General features: G+C 34.2%; 1 protein-coding gene across 2 annotated transcripts in view; it reads right to left on the bottom strand.

The window, feature by feature from the left end:
- Positions 1-21809, bottom strand: part of GLRB (glycine receptor beta) — a 112914-nt gene that overhangs the window by 62024 nt on the left and 29081 nt on the right. For both annotated transcript variants that reach the window (XM_027866906.1, XM_027866905.1), the window contains exons 3-4: positions 18372-18478; positions 15432-15499 (exon numbers count right to left, since the gene is read on the bottom strand). In XM_027866906.1, coding sequence (XP_027722707.1) covers positions 15432-15499; positions 18372-18478 — 175 coding nt within the window. The remainder of the gene's footprint in view (positions 1-15431; positions 15500-18371; positions 18479-21809) is intronic.

Raw genomic sequence — 21809 nt, 5'->3', positions numbered from 1 at the left:
TGAATATGTGAGTTCAGCACTGATAGAAGGGGGATTATAAATAGAAGAGACAACATTTGAACTGGATTACAAAGGATGAGTAAGAAGTAAAGAAGTGAAAATGGGGGAGAGGAGAGAGAGACAGGAGGACATTCCAAATGGTTAAAGAATTTGCTCAGGATCATACTAGTAAATATTCATTAAAATAAGGATAAGGGGGGGGGGAAGTGCCTAAGGCAATTTTTCCCCAAATATCCTAAATCCTTGAAAGATGAGACAACAGTGACAAATTTGTTCAATTATGCTATGGTCATTAATATCAAGTGAGGCATAAAATGAAATGACTTATTTCAACCATGGCATTTGCACCTGTCATGGCAGATGCCTCATGCAGAATCCAAATGGAAAAAGCATTTCTTATAAATGATGAGGTCACCTGGAATTTCCTGTTTTCAGATAAAATTGATTTGATTTCATCAAGTCTTAATAAACTGTAGAGTCTCAAATAAGATCAATATCTATTCAAAATTGTCTGGCCTAACTATACACAAAGGAAAAAAAAATAGGTGAATGTAGAGTGCCTATTCAGATTATGCTGTATATTTGGATGGGTACCTCATAAAGATGATCTTAGATATATAGCTTGGAAAGACACTATGTATGAACAATTAACTGGGCCCAGATGTGTATAGAAGAGGAGACCATGCCAGATTGCATTTAGTAAAGTGCATTGTGTTTTTAATGACCCACAGCTTCTCTCTTACAACAAGACTTGACTTTAAACATAAAACTTCTTCTGGTAATGCTGAATACTATAGTCTCTAAAGAATTAAGATTTCTAGCTACCCAAAAGACAATGGAGAAACACATGGTAGGTGTGACTAGATGCAGAATATCACCACTGAAGCATTTCTAGTAAAAGTGGTAGAAAGAACATTAGGAAGATGTAATACCAAAAAAGGAGATGACTTAATCATGTAGTAAAAGCAAGAAACAGTCATTGGAGAGTCACGTGCTGAAATGACATCAAAGCAATGGCAAGACATTTAGGAGGACTCTCATATGTTGGCTGGATCAACTCTGCAATGCATATGTATGAAAGGACATGAACAAGAGTAAGTCTGTAAGCCCTAGCATGGTTGGGGTTGAATTCAAGCACTCAATAAATGCTTACTGATTAAATATTGAGGACTTATTCAAGTTATCAAAATGACTTTAAATGACTTATTAAAAGCACACATTATATGGGTCTATATAGCGATGAGATGTATATTCTAATAACTCAGTCTCTAATGGCAATTCCAAAAATGTTTTGAGCAATGAGAAAATTGTTGTAATAAGTGCATAACCTCACAAAGTGACTCCTTTAAAGAATAACACTCTTTTGAAAGTGCTAGCTTTGTTACAAAACCATAACTTCCTTGGGTAAATCACTTTAGCTTTCTGGTTTTCTCATCCATAGAATGAGTAACACTTTATAATTATGCAATTTATATTCATGCTGCATGTGTATTTTTATGTCAACACATAAAAAGATACTTTGTTACTTATTCCTCTGAATTAAATTGAACCTCTACTTACTGCTTAGAGACCCTTAACTAAGAAAATAGATTATACTGACCCAATCAGATCCTAAGATTGATGAAAGGACTTTTCTTACAATTATATATCTCAAGCAACCCATATATCTTATCTGAAAACTGTCCCCATATTGATCAATTAGTTCTTGTTTCTATATGCCTTTGATTGTTCACAGATACTTGGGGGTAGTGGGACATCTCTTCTGATTTCAGGGAATCGCATCTGTTCAATCCCAACTTGGAAAATCCCTAATCTTTCTTCCAATTAGAAATCAAATTGCTTAATGTTGTGTCCCGATTGTTTTCTTTTAATTAGTTGGTCTTAATTAATCATTTTAATTAATTAATTTTTAGTTTTCAACATTCACTTTCATAAGATTTTGAGTTCTAAATTTTCACCCCCCCCTTCACGTTCCCAAAATGGCATACAATCTGATATAGGCTATGCATGTACAATCATATTAAACATATTTCCACAGTAGTCATGTTGTGAAAGAAGAATCAGAACAAAAGGGAAAAGCCACAAGAAAGAAAAGAAAAGAAAAGAAAAGAAAAGAAAAGAAAAGAAAATAGTATGTTTCGATCTGCATTCATATTCCATAGTTCTTTCTCTGGATGTGGCTAGCATTTTTCATCATGAATCTTTTGAAATTATCTTGGATCATTGTGTTGCTGAGAAGAGCTAAGTCTATCAAAGTTGGTCATCACACAACAGTGCTACTACTGTGTGCAATGTTGTGTTGGTTCTGCTCACTTCACTCAGCATCAGTTCATGTAAGTCTTTCCAGGTTTTTCTGAAATCTACCTGCTCATTATTTCTTACGTAACAATAATATTCCATTACATTCATATGCCACAATTTGTTCAGCCATTCCACAACTGATGGGCATCACCTCAATTTCTAATTGTTTGCCAACACAAAAGGAGCTGCTATAAATATTTTGTACATATGGGTCCTTTTTCCTTGATTAATTGTTTTTAACGTCTGTCACTCCCTTATTCGGGATCCAGTGCCAAAGCTGAAAAGGTGCCTGCTCCCAATTTGTTATGCATTTGGCAAGCATTTCCAACTAAATCAATATGCTCAGAAGCTCAAACCTTTGTTTCCTCGGTCATTTCATATTTCACCCAACCCATAATGGCCCAATGATTGACAATTGAAAAGAGATTGTATGAGTGTGTGATCATAGGGTTATAAATACAGAGATGAAAGGGACTTTAGATACTATTCAATCCCACCTTCTCATCTTAAAGATGAGATGCTGGGAAATGCTGGTGTATAGATACAATTCTGGACTTGGAGTGAGGTAGACTTGAGTTGAAATATTGGCTCAGTCAGTAAGCATTTTTTAATCACCTGCTATGTGCCATGCATCGTGCAAAGCACTGGGGAAACAAAGAAAGGCAAAAGACAGTCCCTGCTCTCAGTGAGTTCATAGTCTAATAGAGAAGACAATATACACACAATTCTGTGCAATTAAGATATATAGTACAAAGTGGAGATAATTAATAGAGGGAAGTCATTAAGATTAAGGGGAATCAAGAAATGATTCTTGTAGAAAATGAAAAGCTAGGACTTGAAGGAAACCAGGAGGCATCAAAGAGGAGGGAGATTATTCCAGCCAGTGAAAATATGTGGAGATGGAATATCTTATGTGAAAGAGTGAAGAGTCCAGTGTCACAGGATCTCCAAGTACCATGGAAGGGGGAGGGAGAGGAAAAGTAAGGTGTAAAAAAGTTTGGAAAGGTAAGATACCAGGTCGTAACAAAACCCTGAACAAGTCAGGTAATCTCTTTCATTCTCATTATTTTCCTTTGTAAAAATGGTAATAATAATAAGCAGGGACCTCACAGGCTTGTTGTGAGGAAGGGGGAGGTGGAGAGACAAGCATTTATTAAGCACCAACTATGTATCAGACACTGTACATTTTACAAATATTATCTCATTTGATCCTCACAACAACTCTAGGAGGTAGGTGCTATTATGATTCCCATTTTACAGCTGAGGAAACTGAGGTAAACAGAGGTTAAGTGACTTGCTCAAGGTCACTCATACAATAAGTGTCTAAAACTAGATTTTAATTCAGGACTTCCTGCCTCTAAGCCCAGTGCTCCACCTAGCGGCCAAGGAACAAATGAGAACATATGTAAAGTGCTTTGCAAAATTAAAGCACTATATAAATGCTAACCATCATGAAAGGCCTTGACCAGTGTCACACAAGCCAGAATTTGAACCTAGAACCTCTGGTTCTAAACCCAGCACTTTCTTCACTACATCAAGCCTCTTTGACTGTATTTCATAGGATCATGAGATTATAGAGTTGGGGCTGAAAGACATTTTAGGGGCCATCTAGAATATCTTCCTCCTTCATTTTACAGGTAAGGACCAGAAGCCCAGAGAGGATATATAACTTGTTCAGGGTCATACTGGCAATAGGCATTTATATGTCTGTGGTTTATTTCAAAGCTGCTATATAGAATGGCTACAATTTAGCCCAGCATTTTCTCTAACTGGCCTCTGTGCCTGGGATGCTTTTCCTCCTTATCTCAGCTTACTGGTTTCCCTGGCTTCCTTTAAGTCCCAACTAAAACCTCATCTTTTACAGGAAGCCTTCCCCTACCTCTCTTAATTTTAGTGCCTTCCTTCTCTTACTCATTCCATAGCTATCCTGTAGAGAGCTTATCTGCATGTATTTGCATGTATTTGTCCCACCCCATCAGATTGTAAACTCCTTGAAAGCAGGGATTATCTTTTACCTATTTTTGTATGCCCAGTGCTTAGCACAGTTTCTGGCACATAACAGGTACTTAAAAATGTTTATTAATTGACTAACCTACTGGTTATAGTTGAAAAAGCTGCCATGTTTATGCTGTACCTCATTACTGTTTGTTACATGCCAAACCAGTTTGTCTGCCTTCCTCTTTCACAATAATATGTGATTAGGTCACCTTGTGGGAAGCTATGCTGTATTGCAGACTTAGAATGTTTCCCAAACTGTGTTCTCTGCTTTCAGCTGTCCCATTCTGCAACAGCTGTTTAAGCCTTTCCTTTAATTAATATCATTCTCCATGTGTTTAGGCCAGAGTGCTGTTCCGGTGACCACCACTTCAATCCCCGTGAGTTGGCTGTTTCCCAAGGCCTCCTTGTTAGTGACCATGTCCTGCTACTTAATGAAGCTAGGAATAAAAAAAAGCGTGTGTATATGTGACTGTGTTTTAAGCCAATTTCTGTGAATATATCATTGTTATTTATTCCTTAACAGGCTATGTTTTGGAGCAGAAAAGTAAGACAAAAAGACAAATCTCACATGAGATGATATAATTTAAATACATATTTATGATTAAATATATAGAAAAAAGATAAAATATATTTATATGTTTGGCTCATGTTTTTATAAGTACTTTGGAAGGACTCTAAAAAGTTTGAATTTTTATGTTATCCATTAAGAGAGCTCTCTTTGAACCTGGTTCCTAAATTTTCAGAGCTTCTATATTTTTCTCATTGAGTAGTGTGGAAATACCCATCCAATAGCGACTTATTTTCTCAGTGGAAATTGCTTAATTGTGTTTTAATTAGTTGGTTACAAATGGGGCTCATTGCTCATTCCTAATAACATGGTATTACTCATTATCTGGATTATGAATGTTTTCCAAAATTCTGCAACCCAACATCCAAGTCACACATTTTCTTCAGTCCAACAAAACAAACATTGTACAACTAGAAATAACCAAGGGTTAATTATCATAGGGACTTTTTGAAGGTGGATAGATGTTATACCAAACATAATCAATATTATCAAGATAACAATTAGGGTTACCTGTCACTTTGCCTCTAATATACATATGCTATCTTAATGATTTGCTTGCCTTAAGTTATGAACAGCCACAACAACAAACCTCAACCTTTCACATCTGATAAGGAAAGACCTCAGTTCTCATAGCAGCTGGCTACATCACAATTAAAGGTATATAATTAAAGCATTGGTATATACATTTTTATCAGTCTAGTTTCAGGAGGATTTAAAATTTAGCCATTGGCTAAGCTTAGTAGCTTAATGGAGGGATTGAAATGTAACAAAATGTCAGTACTGAACTCTTAGGTCATGCTTTAATTGTGTCTTTCAATAGTAAATAAGAAAACCTTTTATTTGGAAAATATTTCTTATGGCACTGTATCTAGTTTCAAAGATTTGTATTCACCTCCCCAAATAGTTGGTTTTTATATGTTCAGAGGGATGGAGAGGGGAGGCACAGGTTAGGGTGGTTGCCCTGAGCTATCTTTACCTGCCAGTAATTTTTTTTAATTTCTATTTTTTTATATGCAGTGGTTAAGCAGGACCCAAATTATTTCAGTGAAATAAAACCCTGCAAACTGAAGGAGGTTCTACAAAAGCTAGCACCTAGACAGTTAACCCCTTTTCTTCATAATCTTAAAGTTAGATTCTCAACCCTGCTGGCTGGTATCATTGAAATAGCAAGTGAAAAAGTAAACTAGTAGTGAGATCATATATCAAGGGTGGGCAAAAGTAAGAAGAAAAAAAATAATGTTTCATAACAGTTTCAAAAATTGTTTCAAAGAAAAACCCTGAAGACTTAGTAAGGGCTTAAAAAATATCCATTGAATTGAGTGAAAGCAGAAATCAAATGCATGAAATTGAGTGTTTTTAATTAATAAAAACATACATTAGTCCTTTAAGTTTCACCTTAATAAAAATAATGATTAGCTCTAGTGAGACCCATTTAACAGGAATCCCTAAATGAAAAACAGATTGGCTAGGGAAGCTGGAAAAAATTGCTATAGAACATTATATGTGTGAGCAGTAACCTTATTGAAGGTTTTTAGAAACTTCTAGAAAGAGAAAAGGATTAGGGAGTAAGCAATAATGCTTATTTCAGATAATGCATATTTCAGAAAAGAGGAAAATGAAATCTGCCTCATGTTTTATTTTCTTATATGATAGATCAAATGATGGGGGAAAGAAGAAAATGTAATAATTTAAAAAAATGCAGGAAAAGGAACCAGAGGTTAAAAAAAAAAAACAAAAGGTGACTGAAGAAAGGCAGTTTTAAGAAGAGTTTTGCTACATATAAAAAATGAGGTAAATTCAGTTAATTTCAGAACATCAAATGGTACAGAGCCAAAAGAGAAGCATTAGCTAGTTCATAACTGCAGACCTTTGGCACAGATCACTTTGATACCTAAGTAAATATGAATTCAATTCCAAAAAAAAATGAAAAATTGCAAAAGAAAGGCACAGATGTGCTGCTTTCTTTTTGTAGAGGGTTTGAAGAATTGGAAAAAAATGGGGAAAAAAGCACCTAGACCTAAAAACAAACTAAATTATTCAAACATATTTCCCTCTGAACAGGTTTATCTATAATTCTAAAGAGATGAATTATGCTAATTATGAATTATCAATTAGGCTAAGAAATGGTGGTTTCCATTGTGTTCCTACCTTCAGAAAACTGTGGACATTTTCATTTAGGAAATTTGCCCTGGCTTAAGGAAAAGGCAGGGAATGGAAGTAGGGGAGGGGAAATCAATCTTATTAGCATAACTAGACAGTCTTCCTGACCTCTATAGACTTATGAAATCTAACTTTCATTATTATAAATAGAGGAAACAAATCTAATAAAATTAGAAGTAATGACTCTAATGACTTTCAATTAAGATGATAAAATAAATTTGTCATTGTTAGATTCCACAATTAGTTAATTATTTTAAATGTCTAGAGAAAATTAATCATATACAAATTGATGCTATAGGTACAATAGGGCAGGGACTAAGCTAGTTAAATAAAACTCTAACATGCTTCAATAGACAAAAATCAAAGAGGTAAATTGATATGTGGGAAAAGTTGCAAGATGTGAAATACAGGTTTCATTTTTTTCTTCTCCTATACCATTCTAATACATTGATTGTAGAGGGAGGAAAATTGTTATTGAAATTTACTACTTGGCTAAATTACCCTCCTCATTCTGCTGTTTACTAAATACACAAAACCTGACTGAATTTCCCACTCCCTCCTTCTACTATAGTCACAACAAACACAATTCAACACCTACTATGTACCAGACACTGTGCTACTCTACACTGAACATACAAAATTTAGCTTCTTCCATCTGACATAGGTTTAATACACAAAGCCCTGATGCACAAGGGATTCTTTAACTACACAAAATTACACAAATATTTTCTCCAATATCTTTTAGATTATGCCCATTCATTCATACATTCTCTGTTCTAACTACATTGTACTATATGTAACATCCCATTTCCCATCTCTCTGCTCTAGGCATTTTACCAGATCAACTTCCTCATAAGGACAGACTGCATCCCATTAGTTCATCCAAATGCTATAGAATATAGCTGATTAGCTAGGCAAACCTGAAAAGGCTAAATATGCTAAAATATGTAACCTAGGAAATTGATGCTGCTATTAGAGAACAAGCTTCCTAATTGTATTAATATATTTCTTTTACTTTCAATTTGGCTATTCACTCTATTCATACACACCCGCTAATGGGCAACATTCTCCTCAAGTTCTATAAGAACTCAGACTGAGAAAGTCTTCAACATAAACAACATTATCTATCTAGAATAATATGTATGTATGTATGTATGTATGTATATATAATCTTCATAGTTAAAAATTTTCCAGATACAACTTATTAAACATTCTGTTTACTTGAGCTATTAAATAGCCAGGATTCTGGACTATGAGTACAGACAGAACTAAGCGTAAGTGGTATAAACAGCACTCTTTCCTTTTCATAGGTTCTCCCGCTTATATCTATGTCTGTCATACTGTTTGAGTTTTTTAAATGGCAGCTGGCTTCCAGATGTCAGCAGTTAGCTCACCCTTTAACCTTCAGTTTCTGCACTTCATCTCTTAGAATCAGTAATCACTTGTAGTATGATGGACTGAGAAGAGTACTTCACTTGAAGGTGGAAGATTTGGGCTAACATCACAGCTATGTTATTTATGCATGTGTGACATTAGACCAATCACTTATCTCCTCTGAATTTGAGTTTGAAAAATGAAGAAATTAGCCTAGATGTCTTCTGAGGTCCCTTTTAGCTCTAAAACTATGTCCCTGTGACTAGTTAATGTAATTACAAGTAGGATAATTGGGTACTGGAAAACACCAAGCACCAATGTGAAATCATCTGAATTTTGTGTCTCTTTCTATATAACAAGATGATAGGACTCAAGATGCTATTTTACTCTACACAAAGTCACATGTAAAGCCACGAGAGGCAGCTAGGTGTCAGAATTGATGGGGTACAGAGCTTGGAGTCAGGAAGACCTGAGTTCAAATCTGGCCTCAGGCACTATATGTGTGACCCTGGGTAAGTCATTTAATCTCTGCCTAATTTAGGTTCCTCAACTGTAAAGTGTGAATCATAATAGCACTTACATCTCAGGGATGTTGTGAGGATCAAATGAGATAATATTTGTAAAGCACCTAGCATAGTGCCTGGAACATAATAGGTGATTAATAACTGCTTATCTCTTTCCTTCCACTATATTGCTAATGGAGTCATCCAATTTAATTAAATTTGTTACAAATTTACTAAGTGTCTATTGAATACAAAGCACTGTGCTAGGCTTGGATACACACACATGAAACAGTCCCTGCAGCCAAGAAGCTCTTATTTTATTTGGGCAATAGGATAAGAGTGAACAGTTAAATAAATATAAAATATATATGAAATTATTTCAAGAGGAAGAAGAGGGAAAGAGTGGATCAGGAATGGCTGCATGTAGGAGGTTGACTTGCTTTAAGGAAAGCTATCAATTTTGCAAGGCAGAGATGAGGAGAGATTGCATTCCAGACATGGAGATAACCTGAAGCAGGGAGATCAGAGATGGAACGTTATGTACCGAGAAAGAGTAGAGTCCAAGATAGTTAGAACAGTGTGTAAATAGGAGGAATCTAAAAGAAGACCACAAATACATGTTCAGTTGTGTCTGACTCTTCCTGACCCCATTGGGGGTTTCCTTGGCAAAGATTTTTGTGATTTTCCATTTCCTTCTCCACCTCATTTTGCAGAAGAGGAATCTGAGGCAAAAAGGGTTAAGTGACTTGTCTAGGGTCACCCAGCTAGTAAGTATCTGAGAGCAGATTTGAACTCATGAAGACAAGTCTTCCTGATTCTAAGCCCAGTGCTCTATCCACTGTGCCACCTAGCTGCCTAGCTTATGGATGGTCTTTTTAGCCAACTGATGATTTGGTACATTTTCCTAAAGGCAATAAGGAGCCATTGAATATATCTGGGGGAGGGATTAAGGATGGGGAAAATAGGGGGAGGGAGAGGGCTAATAGAGTGAAATTTATTTATAAATACAATAAAGGATGTTTCATTTCATGTGGCAAGAGTGTAGAGTTACTCATTGTATGAAGATAGTATGCCATATTTCTAGGGGAATCATGAAACTACTCTACCTTAAAAAAAATCATAAATAACCAATTTAAATCCCTAGACATAGTTGTCAATTTAACTACATGGGGTTCTTTCCTAACATTATCTCTTTTCCCTTTAGAATATAGTTTCCAAAGATAATGCCTAGAATTTAGGACATTTCATTTTTAAAATATCTTTAGGTAATCATTAGATGCCTTTTCTTTCAGTTGTCAATATTATTACTGCTTGTTGCTCATGATGATTTCTATAATTTTCCTACAACAATGACAATTCTCTTTACTTTGGAAGTATTTATTTTTATTACAAATACATATATGTAATGGCTTCTGACTTTCCTAGCAAATAAGCAGCAATGACTCAGGACATTTGTCTTTGAGAATACTGAATAAGTCCATAAAACCTCATGGGAAAGTAAATATCTGGGGAATCTTGTTCATCTTCCCAAAATCTAATTCTTATAGGTTCATTAGTGTTGAACCAATACTTTCTTCACGTCTCAACTTTTTTTTTTTGCATTTGTACTCTGTTCAAATGTATTTAGCAAACAAAAAAATACCTTCACAAAAAAGGTTTTATATACTCGGAGTATATAAAATGTGTAAGTTATATTCAAGAATTTAGTGTTCAGAAGGTACAAAAAAGTTAAATTTTAAAAATACCTTAGGAGTCAGTCAGTCAATAATCATTTAAGAGCTTACTATGTGCCAGATATAGTGTTAAGAGTGAGCTTACAAAGATGGGCAAAAATTAGCTGCTACTTTGAGGATGTTAGCTTCTAATGGGGAAGATAATTTAAACAGCAAAAAAAATGATATATACACTAACAGTGTTGGGACTGGGGCGCTGAGGAGAGAACTGGGAAAGGTTTCTTGTAGAAAGCAGAATATGAGGTGAAGTGGGATAAGAAGAGTTAGATTCTGACTCTTAACATCCATACAAAGTGAAAAAGAGATCTGAAAGTTACCTAGTTAATTTGGTCATTTCAGACAACTAATCTAAATAATCCAATTTTTGTAACATTAGCAAAATTAAATGGCACATCAAAAAAAAATCTTCATTTCATTTTCCCTAGTGTAAGCACAAGCTCTAAAATTCCTACAATGCTGTAGTTATATACATATTTAACACTAAGTACCCAGCACTGATTCCTGCCCAATTGAGTGTAAACTCTACCTTCTTTGAGTTACCATTGCAGTTGGCAACTTGCATTACTTATGCACCGACACATCATTGTAGTTATTTGTTCTTTTATTTTATTTTATTTTATTCAGCCCATCCTTCATGAACATATGATAAGGGAAAAGACAGGCTTTCGCAAATGGGATTCTATATCTGACCACATCTTCACAGAAGTGCATATGACTAAAAGGTAACAGAGAAATCAGAAGCCTACCTTTACAGTTGTTTGTTGCCTTTATTCATTTGATTCAATAAAGCAAAGCACCATATTAAAGTATTTCTTTCATTTATGTTATGTTTAGAAGAGATTCTTTGGTAGAAGAAATAATAGAATTGTTTGACAATGCTCTGCTTATTAATATCAAGTTAGACATAAAAAAGAGAGAAATATCTCTGCCAGAAGTATTTGATACTATCATATAGAATGTTCAATTTTTGTTTAGTCATTTTCAGTCATTTCTGACTCTTTGTAACCCCATTTGGGGTTTTCTGGGCAGAGATACTATAGTGGTTTGTTATTTCCTTCTCCAGCTCATTTTACAGATGAGGAACTGAGGCAAAAAGGGTTAAGTGACTTGCCCAGGATCATACAACTAGCAAGTGATTGAGGCCAGATTTGAACTCAGGAAGATGAGTCTTCATGACTGCAGGCCTGGAGCTCTATCCACTATGCCACCTAACTGCCTCCAGAGTGTCTAATATATAGTTCAAGTGGAAGAGAAATTCCCTATACATAATGAAGTCCTGAAGCTCCTGTTCATAGATGGCATAGGGCTTCCTCAATAGGAACCACAATCTTGAAAAAGAGTTAAACCTATATAAGAAAATATAAGAAAAACCAAGCAGGTGAAGAATGTTTATCTGATTATGATATGTAGCCAGTTCTTCATTTCCTATATCTTAGATACTGCAGATGGACAATAATCTGAATGAGAGACAGAGAAGGGCTGAATTGGATTTTGGGAAATTGATGCTATCAATTAATTATTGTTGTTGAGTTATTTTTCAGTCATGTCCAACTTTCATGACCTCATTTGGGGTTTTCTTGACACAGATACTGGAGTAGTTTCTCATTTCCTTCTCCAGCTCATTTTATAGATTAGAAAACTGAGGCAAACAGCATTAAATGACTTGCCCAGGCTCATACTGCTGTTGTCTGAGGCTGGATTTGAACTCAGGTTTTCTTGACACCAGCCGTGGCACTTTACCTGCCATACCACCTAGCTGCCTCATCAATTAATTATATGTTTGTAAATCACTCCAAGGTTATCAATAATCCCATGCTTCTCTTTGAAACAAAAAATCATCAGTATGCTTCTGGTGATAATAATACGTATTCAAATCGTTAAGCACAGTGCCTGGCACATTGCAGGTTCTATATAAATGCTTATTCTATTCCCCTTCTCTTTCCCCTTCCCCATCCTCCCTCCATCTGCAAAGAAGCAAAGCTATAGTTCTTTCAAGAGCAATGGAAAGAAGCATAAATTTACTTATACTAACAATGCCAAACCACGATAAAAATTCAGCATAAAAGATACCATCAATAAACTACGGCCAGAAAAGTAAGTGAATCAGTCATATACCAAGTGCAAAGAATAAGAGATGAGTAGTCTGTGGGCTACATTGGTACCCATAAAATGCCAAAAGACCTAGAGGAAAGCTCTGAGCATTCTGGGTGGACCATTTTTGAGGAGTTACATATAAAAGTTAAGAAGAATAAGAAAGTATTGATGAATTATGATCAGTATCATTGTAATGATAAACAACTTTGAAAGACTTATGAATTTTGATCAAGACAATAACCAACCATGATTCCAAAGGATTCAAGCTGAAATGTTCTCCACATTTCCTGAGAGAGCGGTAATTAATGGTAATGGACTCAGGGTATGCATATGTATATATGTATGTATATATAATATGTATATATGTATATGTATGTGTATAGATTTGTGTATATATATACGTACACGTAAGTATACATATATGTATGTACATATACTATATGTGTGTCTGTATATTTGGACACAGTCAACACAAGAAAATGTTTTGCTTAACTATGAATATTGGTTGCATGGGTTTTCTTTATTTTGTTTATTTTTATCATTAAGAGGGATTGGAGGTAGAGGAAATGAATTCTCACTAGTTGAAAAATTGAATTAAATTAAAAATAAACTATCTGGGGAAACAAGATATATGAAACATGAAATGTTAAGTAACACTGTAGGAGTTATATGTAACAATACTAGATATGGCTCAAATTGGTACAAATTTCAAGTGCCAAATGAATGTTGATTTAGATTAGAATCTGTGAATTTAGATTAGAGTTCAAGATGAAAAGGCTCTATGGAGGAGATAGAATTCCAAATAATTTGGAGGAACAGGTAGAATCTTAATATGGAGAGATGTAGGGAAAGAATTCCAGGTTGTGGGAGCAATGTTAGCAAAGGCACAGAGTAGGAAAGTAAACAGTATAGTTTAGGGGATAATGAACAAATTGTATCTGTTTCAGAATGGAGGATTTGTAGGAGATATTTGCAATATTAAAAAAATCACAAATGGAATTTCTAAATAATTATCAGGAAGTCACTTTATGCTCTTCTATTCTAAACACATTTTTTTCCTCTAGGTAGTACAATAAAACTTCACTTGAGTGACAATTGAGATACTGGCAGATATCCACTGGATTATGATGCGGTATTATCAACCCTGAGATCTGAAGTTACAAAAGAATCTACATTCAAGAAATACCATCATAAGTAGAAATTCTGGGCTCAGACAGTAGAAAACAATGAAAATTAGATTAAGGAGTTTGGCCTTTTACCATACTAGCAATTGAAAGCCATAGAAGATTTCTGAGTAAAACAACCAAAGCACTGGTTTTTGATGATTAAGCTATTAGTAAGCAGTAATCATAGACATCATGGACAGAAGGTGAGCCTTAGTGTTAGGAAGTCCTGGGTTTAAGTTTCAACTCTAACATGCTAACTGTTTAACTGAGGACAAATCACTTAATATCTTGGTGCTCCAGCCATCTTGTTAAAATTGTTACTGACTGTTGCTGACCTATATGAGTGGGTGGAGTTTATGTACCAGGAGTTTTCCATACAAATAAAATCAAAGGTTTACCCTGACTCAACACTATGCTCATCTCAAAAAAAAAAATGGCAGGGTCATACAGGATAAACTCAAATAGTGGAGACACTAGAGGCCAGAAGACCAATCAAAGCACTTCAGCCAGGGTAATTGGCCCACCAAATTTTCCCTACTTATATATTGAGTTTGAACAAACAAGTTTTATAATTAAGAAAGCATTACTTACCACTTCCACTGGTCTGCTAGGTAGACAGCATCTGATTTCTGACCAACAGTTATACTCCAAAACTAAACAGCAGTGCGTATTCTATTTGCAAAACTTTTAAAAGAGAATACACATTGGTGTTGAGTTTGGGAGTATCTTGGTCTTCGTCTGCCTTGTGGTATGGATATGAATTTTGGACTTCCTTCCAAAGTTTCCTTTAAAATCAGTCACTAGAAATGTTCACATACAGACCATGAAAATAATGCCTGTCTTTACTTAACTCACTTTTTTTCATTTGTTTGTTTGTTTGTTTGTTTTGTCCCCCTAGGCAAAGCAATATCAGCAGATTAGCAATATAATGCATCAAGTTTCTTGTACTGGGTGTATTATATACACCACACCTGCTAAACATCTCATTGCAATTATTAGCAATAATAATAATAATTCCAATCACACCATTATCCTATTGCTAGTCTGTAGATGACTTATACTGTAATATCCTCGTTTAAAATGCATCACTAGGCCTCTAAATCCTATCTTTCTGTACTATGATTTATGGCAAATATATATAACCACATCATGACAATTGTAGCTTCAGTGTTCCCAGGGCATAAATTTTTCTCTGATCGTAATCAGTTAGCTATTCAGGGATGTTAACTCTTTCAAGCTACTACAGTACCTCATAGCATTATTGTTACATTTCAGCTAGGAAGTAAATTAGACTCTGGGGAAAATTGAGTTTGCTATACCATGCATGATTCATAAGACCTTGAAAGCCTTTGAATATTTTACTCTAGCAATAGATGCCTAACCCATAAATACTCAAAACAAGAATTTAACCTTCTTTTTAATTAAAATGTCACATTATCCTTTCACTTAAAAAAAAAAGCTTAGCTTTACAAAGTAACCACAGATGAAAATGGTTCGACTCATCTGGATATGAATATTCAAATTTTATTCTTACCATTGTTGTTTCTTGTATAGAGCCAAAGCTGTTAATAAAAATATTGACCACCACATCAACAGGAATACCTACAAATACAAAGGTAAGAAGAAGCACTTGTGTAAATAACATGATCAGAAGGATCCTTTCTTCTAAGTGCGTTTAATTTTCATTATGATTTTACAGAATCACTATAGTAGGGGCTCAAAATATTTTCTTCATCATCAGCAATTAGCACTGACAATATTGAGAATCCGCCTAATATGATGCAAAATGTATTGCACTCAGTCAGAAGAGAATTGGATATGAATCCTTTCTCTGACCCATGCTAACTAAATGACTATGGGTACGTCATCAACAACTCTTTTCCTCAGTTTCCTCACTTGAAAAATGAGGATAGTAATCCCTACAGTATCTATGTCAAAGTGCTATTGTGATAATCAAATGAAACAATATGTACAAATTTCTTTGCAAAGTTTAAAAATGTAAAAAGGTTGACTACCTCATTGCCACCCCACCCCACCCCCAAAACCTTTAGATAATACATATTGAAAATGAGCTGGATTTGTTACTGTGCAATTGTAATAATAACTGTAACTATAATTACTGATATTACTATTTGCTACATAAGGATATATATATATATACACACATATGTTTGTATATTTGTGTACGTATATGTGTGTATATACACAAAGACAGATGTTTAGGTTTTGCTCATTTTTTGAAATGGGTTTTTAAAAAAAATTCCTACCTTAAAGGTCATAGTATTCATGTTTTTCATTAAGAAGATTAGCAAAATGTGGCTTGATGATTTGCATATTGCTATCAACATTTTCAATATAGGCATTTTAACCATATGAGGAAACTTACTTTGATGGGGAAAGAAGAAATATCATTGTATTTGATGCTGATCATAAACCATTTTCTTTAAACTATGACTAATTTTTTAAAAAGGAAATCAGACTTACATGAAATTCACAATGAAGCTGCTTACTCATTTTCAAGAAAGAAAAAAAATAAGAATGTTTACAGAAGGAGGACTATTACAATAATGCTGCAGCCCCCTTTCTCTTTGCTTTGCTGACTTCTGGTGGATTGGGGAGGGAGTAATGCTAGAGGGGGGAGTAGAGCAAAGGGAAAATGTGCAGTTGGCCTTTTAACCATATAACCACCTACTGATGAAAAACAGGTGGTGAATGGGTTTATGGTGGACATGTGACAACCCAGGCCATGGCTGATGTTGAAAGTAACTGAATAGGCCCCGGTAATGAACAAAACCCCTTATTTTTACAACAGAGTTGTGTAACTTTAGTTGACTCAAAGCAGCTGCAGACTGTTTTTCCTCTGTAAAGGATGAAAAAACCTTATGATGTTAATCTGATATATGTTCATACCTGTCCTTAACTGCACAACTGGGATTAGTGTTTTCCAGGGGAGCCTTTTCATATATTTCATTTCTAAATCATCAGGAGTAAGGTCTGCACAATCTGCTCATGACTTTAATTTTATTTTATGACAAGTATGGTTTTAGTTCTCATAAGGTGTAGGGATAAGATTTTCTTAGAAGAGAAACAAATCTTGATTGTAGGAAACTCATTTCATTTTAGCCACAAAGGTAGTATTTTTTTGACCAAGCAGCTAGAAAGGAGAAATGGGCTTTTGTTTTCCCCTGTGATTTACTTAGTAACATGTAATTTCTATACAAACCAAAATATGCTTCATTCCTTTTTCTTTATTATTCATACCTAGGTGCAGGCATCATGGTGGATAGCTGTACTAGACTTGTAATTGTAAAGACCTTGTTTCCGAGCCTAACTATGATATTTACTAGGTTTGTGACCATGAGCAAGTGTTTTAACTTCTTGGTCTATCAGGTAACTTTTGATCATCTCCAAATTCCCTTCTAACTCTAAATTTATCACCTATAATCTAAGTCATAGAGGGGTTCTCATCTGTGTTGATAGACGGAGTTCCTTACCTGGAGTTCCTCACCTATAGTTTCCCCGTATTTGTAAAAAGGAGTTCACACATCAGAGCAGTCATGATGTAGGATGAATATTGATCTGCTATACAAAATGTGGTAACACTCTTATCCTCAGTTAATTTTTTATAAGTTGTAAAGGGGCCCAGTAGAATAATTATAATAATAGCTAGTATGTGTGTATGTATGTGTGTCTGTGTGCGTCCGTGTGTGTAGTATTTTAAGATTGCAAGTCATTTTTACAAATACCACAACAGTTGCTAGAATGATTGGTGGAAGTAATGAAGAAATATCTTTTCAAAGTAAAAGCTAAGAGATTTTTAAAAATAGTACATAACAAACGCATTAACTATCATCCATTAACAGAGATGTTTATCATCTTAAAGCAGATGGACAATATTAGTTATAGTCAAATTAGCATGCATTTAGTAATAATGTGAGGTCTTAATTATATTAGTACATTTTCATTCAAGGAATTAGGTGTTTATAAATTTAATACAGGCTGCTTTGCTTTTCTGTTTAAAACATTTTAATGTTTTTCTTCCTCTCCTCCCCATAAAAGGTGAAAGGCACTTTAAAAAATATCTCCCATCTTAATATGGTTTATTTTCATGTAGACTGCTTGCCACAGCAAATTCTCTGACAAATCATATTCTCTGAAATATAACTATGAATTCAAAAAGTCTAATTTAACATGGTTAGCCTATAAGTTAGTTTTATTCCTCCAACACTAGAATTTAATTAAACTTTATTCCTAAATCTTATAAGTATCCACTTACTATGGGAAAACACACACACACGCAAATTGGAGGGGATGATATGAGTATATGACTTGCCAATTCCAAATCATTATGAAATTCTTTTTTCCCATTCTTCCTTCCAATTGAGAAATCTTTTATACAGATTCTTATATTACACTTATAAGTGGATTTAATTCCTAAGGTTCAAAGGATGAAGATACCTTCATAGAGACAAACCTTTGAAATTTGGTCTGATCCTGGGATCATAACTGACTAATAGTCTATTCAAGATATTGCTTGTGGAATTAGCTGGTACTCTGGCAAGGTCTTCAGCAGACTGTTCCCTATAAAATAAAAGAAAAGGAAGAATTTAGTGATTATTATTGAAATACCAAGCAATAGTAAGAATTAACATTAAGGAATAGCTTTTTACACATGCCAAAATACTGATCTCAAGTTTTCTGATCATAATCTGCAACCACTGTAGTATTCCATTATGTACTTATATGCAGAGTTAGATCTTGCCAAGAGGATTTAGGAGTTCATAATAAATGCATCATCTAAGCAAAGACTCTAACACTTTTTAATTTGGGGGCCATCTTCTATAAAAATCATCCAAAAGATATTTACAAACTACCTACTATCCCATCTATTATGCCCTATTACCCTAAATTTCTATAGATCAAATTAAGCCAAAACATTCCTTCCCCTTAAGGAGTTTGTAATCTATGATCTGGAAAGACCTAAAAGACAAGACAAACTCTGAGAAAGCACATGGATTAAAGAGGTGATTTAAAAAATATTTAGCAGTAATAAAATGCAAGGTAAGCATAAAAGTCATCAAAGGATAGGTGCATAGAAGAAGGTATCAAAGATGGAGATAGAGCATAAAGAAGCTATAAATTAATAGTAATGATGTCTATAAATGCTTTTATTCCATGGAGCACCAAGTTCATTTCACTATATTCACTACTAAATGGTAGTTTGGGGGCAGAGGGGAATATACTGGTAAGAAAACATTTAGCAAAATAATTTCCTCTACTGACCATAGTATCAAGAAGCCACAATTATTACTGTCTTCATAGTACGTGTAAGAATTCTTGTCATCTCTTCAAAAACAGAGAAAGGCTGTTATGTTTTAATATGGCCTTAGATACTTCCTAGATATGTGACCCTGAGCAAGGCACTTAGCATCTGTTTGCCTGTTTCTTCATCCAAAAATGGGCATAATAGGACCTTACTTTGAGTTATCAGGATAAAATGAGATACTGTTTGCAAAGCACTTTGCAAACATTACATTGACATATCAATGCTAGCTATTATCATTGTTATTTTCAAACTATTGACCTCTGATCTGACTTTAACTGAAAAAGTTACTTAAGAGCAAATAAGACCCAAGAGACTATATGTCTATTGAAAATTCTTCCATAGTAAGTTAAAAACACATAAGCCCAGGCCTTGGGATAATTATTTACTATTTGACAAAATCTGTTGGGAAAACTAGAAAGCAGCCTGTCAGAATTTAGGATAAGACCAACATCCCACATTCTATACAACAAAAAGCTCTGAATGGAGACGTGACAGATATAAAAGGTATCATCATAAACAAATTAGACAAGCAAATAAGAATATTCCTTTCACAATCATGATTAGCAGAAGAGTTCATCACCAAACAAGGGAGAGAGAGGAGTAGAGAAGATAAAATGAGCAAATTTGATAACATAAAACTAAAAAGCTTATATACAAACAAATTAAATTAAATGGTAATAGTTAACTGGAAAAAAAATATTTGTAGCAAGTTTCTCTGATAAAGAATCCATATCCAAGGCATATAAGGAGCTGATTTAAATATAGAAGGGCAAAAGCTATTCACCAATAGATAAACGGGAAAAATAAGTGAACAAGAAGTTCTCAAAGAAAAAAAGTGCAAGTTATCAATACCTATATAAAAATGCCCTGAATCACTGATAATAAGATAAATTCAAATTAATACAACACTAGATTTCTATCTCAGACCTATAAGATTGGGAAAAATAACAAAAAAAGCAAAATATGTTTTTATTGTGGAGCAGAGATGGGAAAACAAATATTATGGATAGAACTGTGAATTGGTTATCCTTCTGGAAAGTAGCTATTCAAAAAGTCATAAACTATGCATGTCTTTTGACTCATCTATATTGCAAAGAGATCAAAGAAAGTAGAAAGGGATCTATATGAACAAAAATATTTATAGCAGCTTTTTATTGTGGTTGCCAAAACAACTTGAAATTAAGAGAGTATCTATTAATTAGATAATATCTGAACAAATTTTTGTATATGTATATTAAGGAAAATTTTATGCTATAAGAAATTATAAAATCATTTTAGAGAAAGCAGGGAACACTATATGAATTGACTCAGAGTTATGTGAGCAGAACTTGGACAATAATTCATTAAGACATTAACAAGAATGTAAAGAAAAAAAATTGAAAGATTTAAGAACTCTGATAAACACCTTGAGGACTAATGATGAAACATGCTGTCCACCTCCTGACAAAGAAGTGCTGGACTCAAGGTTCAAAAGGAAATATATATTTCTGGCCATAGCCAATATGGAAATATATTTTACTTAATTATACATAGTTGTTACAAAATTTGGGGTTTTGTTTGTTTAATGTGTTGGAGGAATGTTGTTGGGAAAGAGAATTAGCAATATAGTTGTCAATAAATAAGAAAAAGAAAAAAAAGGATCATTGAAACATTTTAATATACAGAAGAAAATTGTTAAAAGTCCAGAATGAACCAAAGCCAAGAAGAACATCTTTAAAAATTACAGGTTGAATTTATGACATACTTAAGAGGAAAAACAAATTGCATATAACAGATAGTCATAGTTTCATGCACAATCTTTTGTTCCCTCATTGTATATTTTATGTGTGAATGCTCAATTCCTACTTGATATTTGCTAAGTTCAGGACTTCAATATAAAAAAGAACCAAAAACCCAACACATCATATAGGTGTCACAGATGTTAATGTTAAACTTCTTCTCCAGAAAAAAACAAATTATCTTTATCAAGTACCATACTTTTTTTTTTACATTTAGATAATACTCTGAAAATGCCTACATACTCTAGGAAAAAACATCTAAACTGAATTTACAACTTCTGGAAGTGGCCACTTTAGTTCCATCTAGTGAAGCATTTCAAGACCGGTTTTATGTGGTGTGTAATATATACCATATAATAAATAAGCAATTCATAAAGATAATATTGGTCCAGTCCAACCCAATAAGCATTTATTAAATGCATAGTATGTGCAAAGCAATGGGGATACAAAGACATAAATAGAACCATGCCTGCCTCCAAGGAGCTTATATTCTACATGTTGGCCATATCTTGATCAATGCCTGAGTTGGATCTAAGTCACTCAAAAGAAGTGTCTTATACAATAAGAGTAAGGAATGGGAGACGGAAGGAGTAAGAGTGGATTTGAGTATTCAGGGTAGTATTCAAATTCTTTTATAATCTCTTAGTAACAACAGGAAAGAAGATCTCCCTGGTTAGTAACTAAATTTTGACTGGATGTAATTATAATCTTATTCAAATTAATGGCAGCCTACAAAGTACAAGGAATTATGCTAGGGTAAAACAGCTGGATGAGATTGCTGCCCTAGGAAAATCTACTAAGGAGATAA

The sequence above is a fragment of the Vombatus ursinus genome, unplaced genomic scaffold (genome assembly GCF_900497805.2).
Source record: "Vombatus ursinus unplaced genomic scaffold, bare-nosed wombat genome assembly UNPS02014784.1, whole genome shotgun sequence".
NCBI classification, from domain to species: domain Eukaryota; kingdom Metazoa; phylum Chordata; class Mammalia; order Diprotodontia; family Vombatidae; genus Vombatus; species Vombatus ursinus.
The sequence above is the reverse complement of the archived record's forward strand: the minus strand, read 5'-3'. Positions and strand labels throughout refer to the sequence as shown.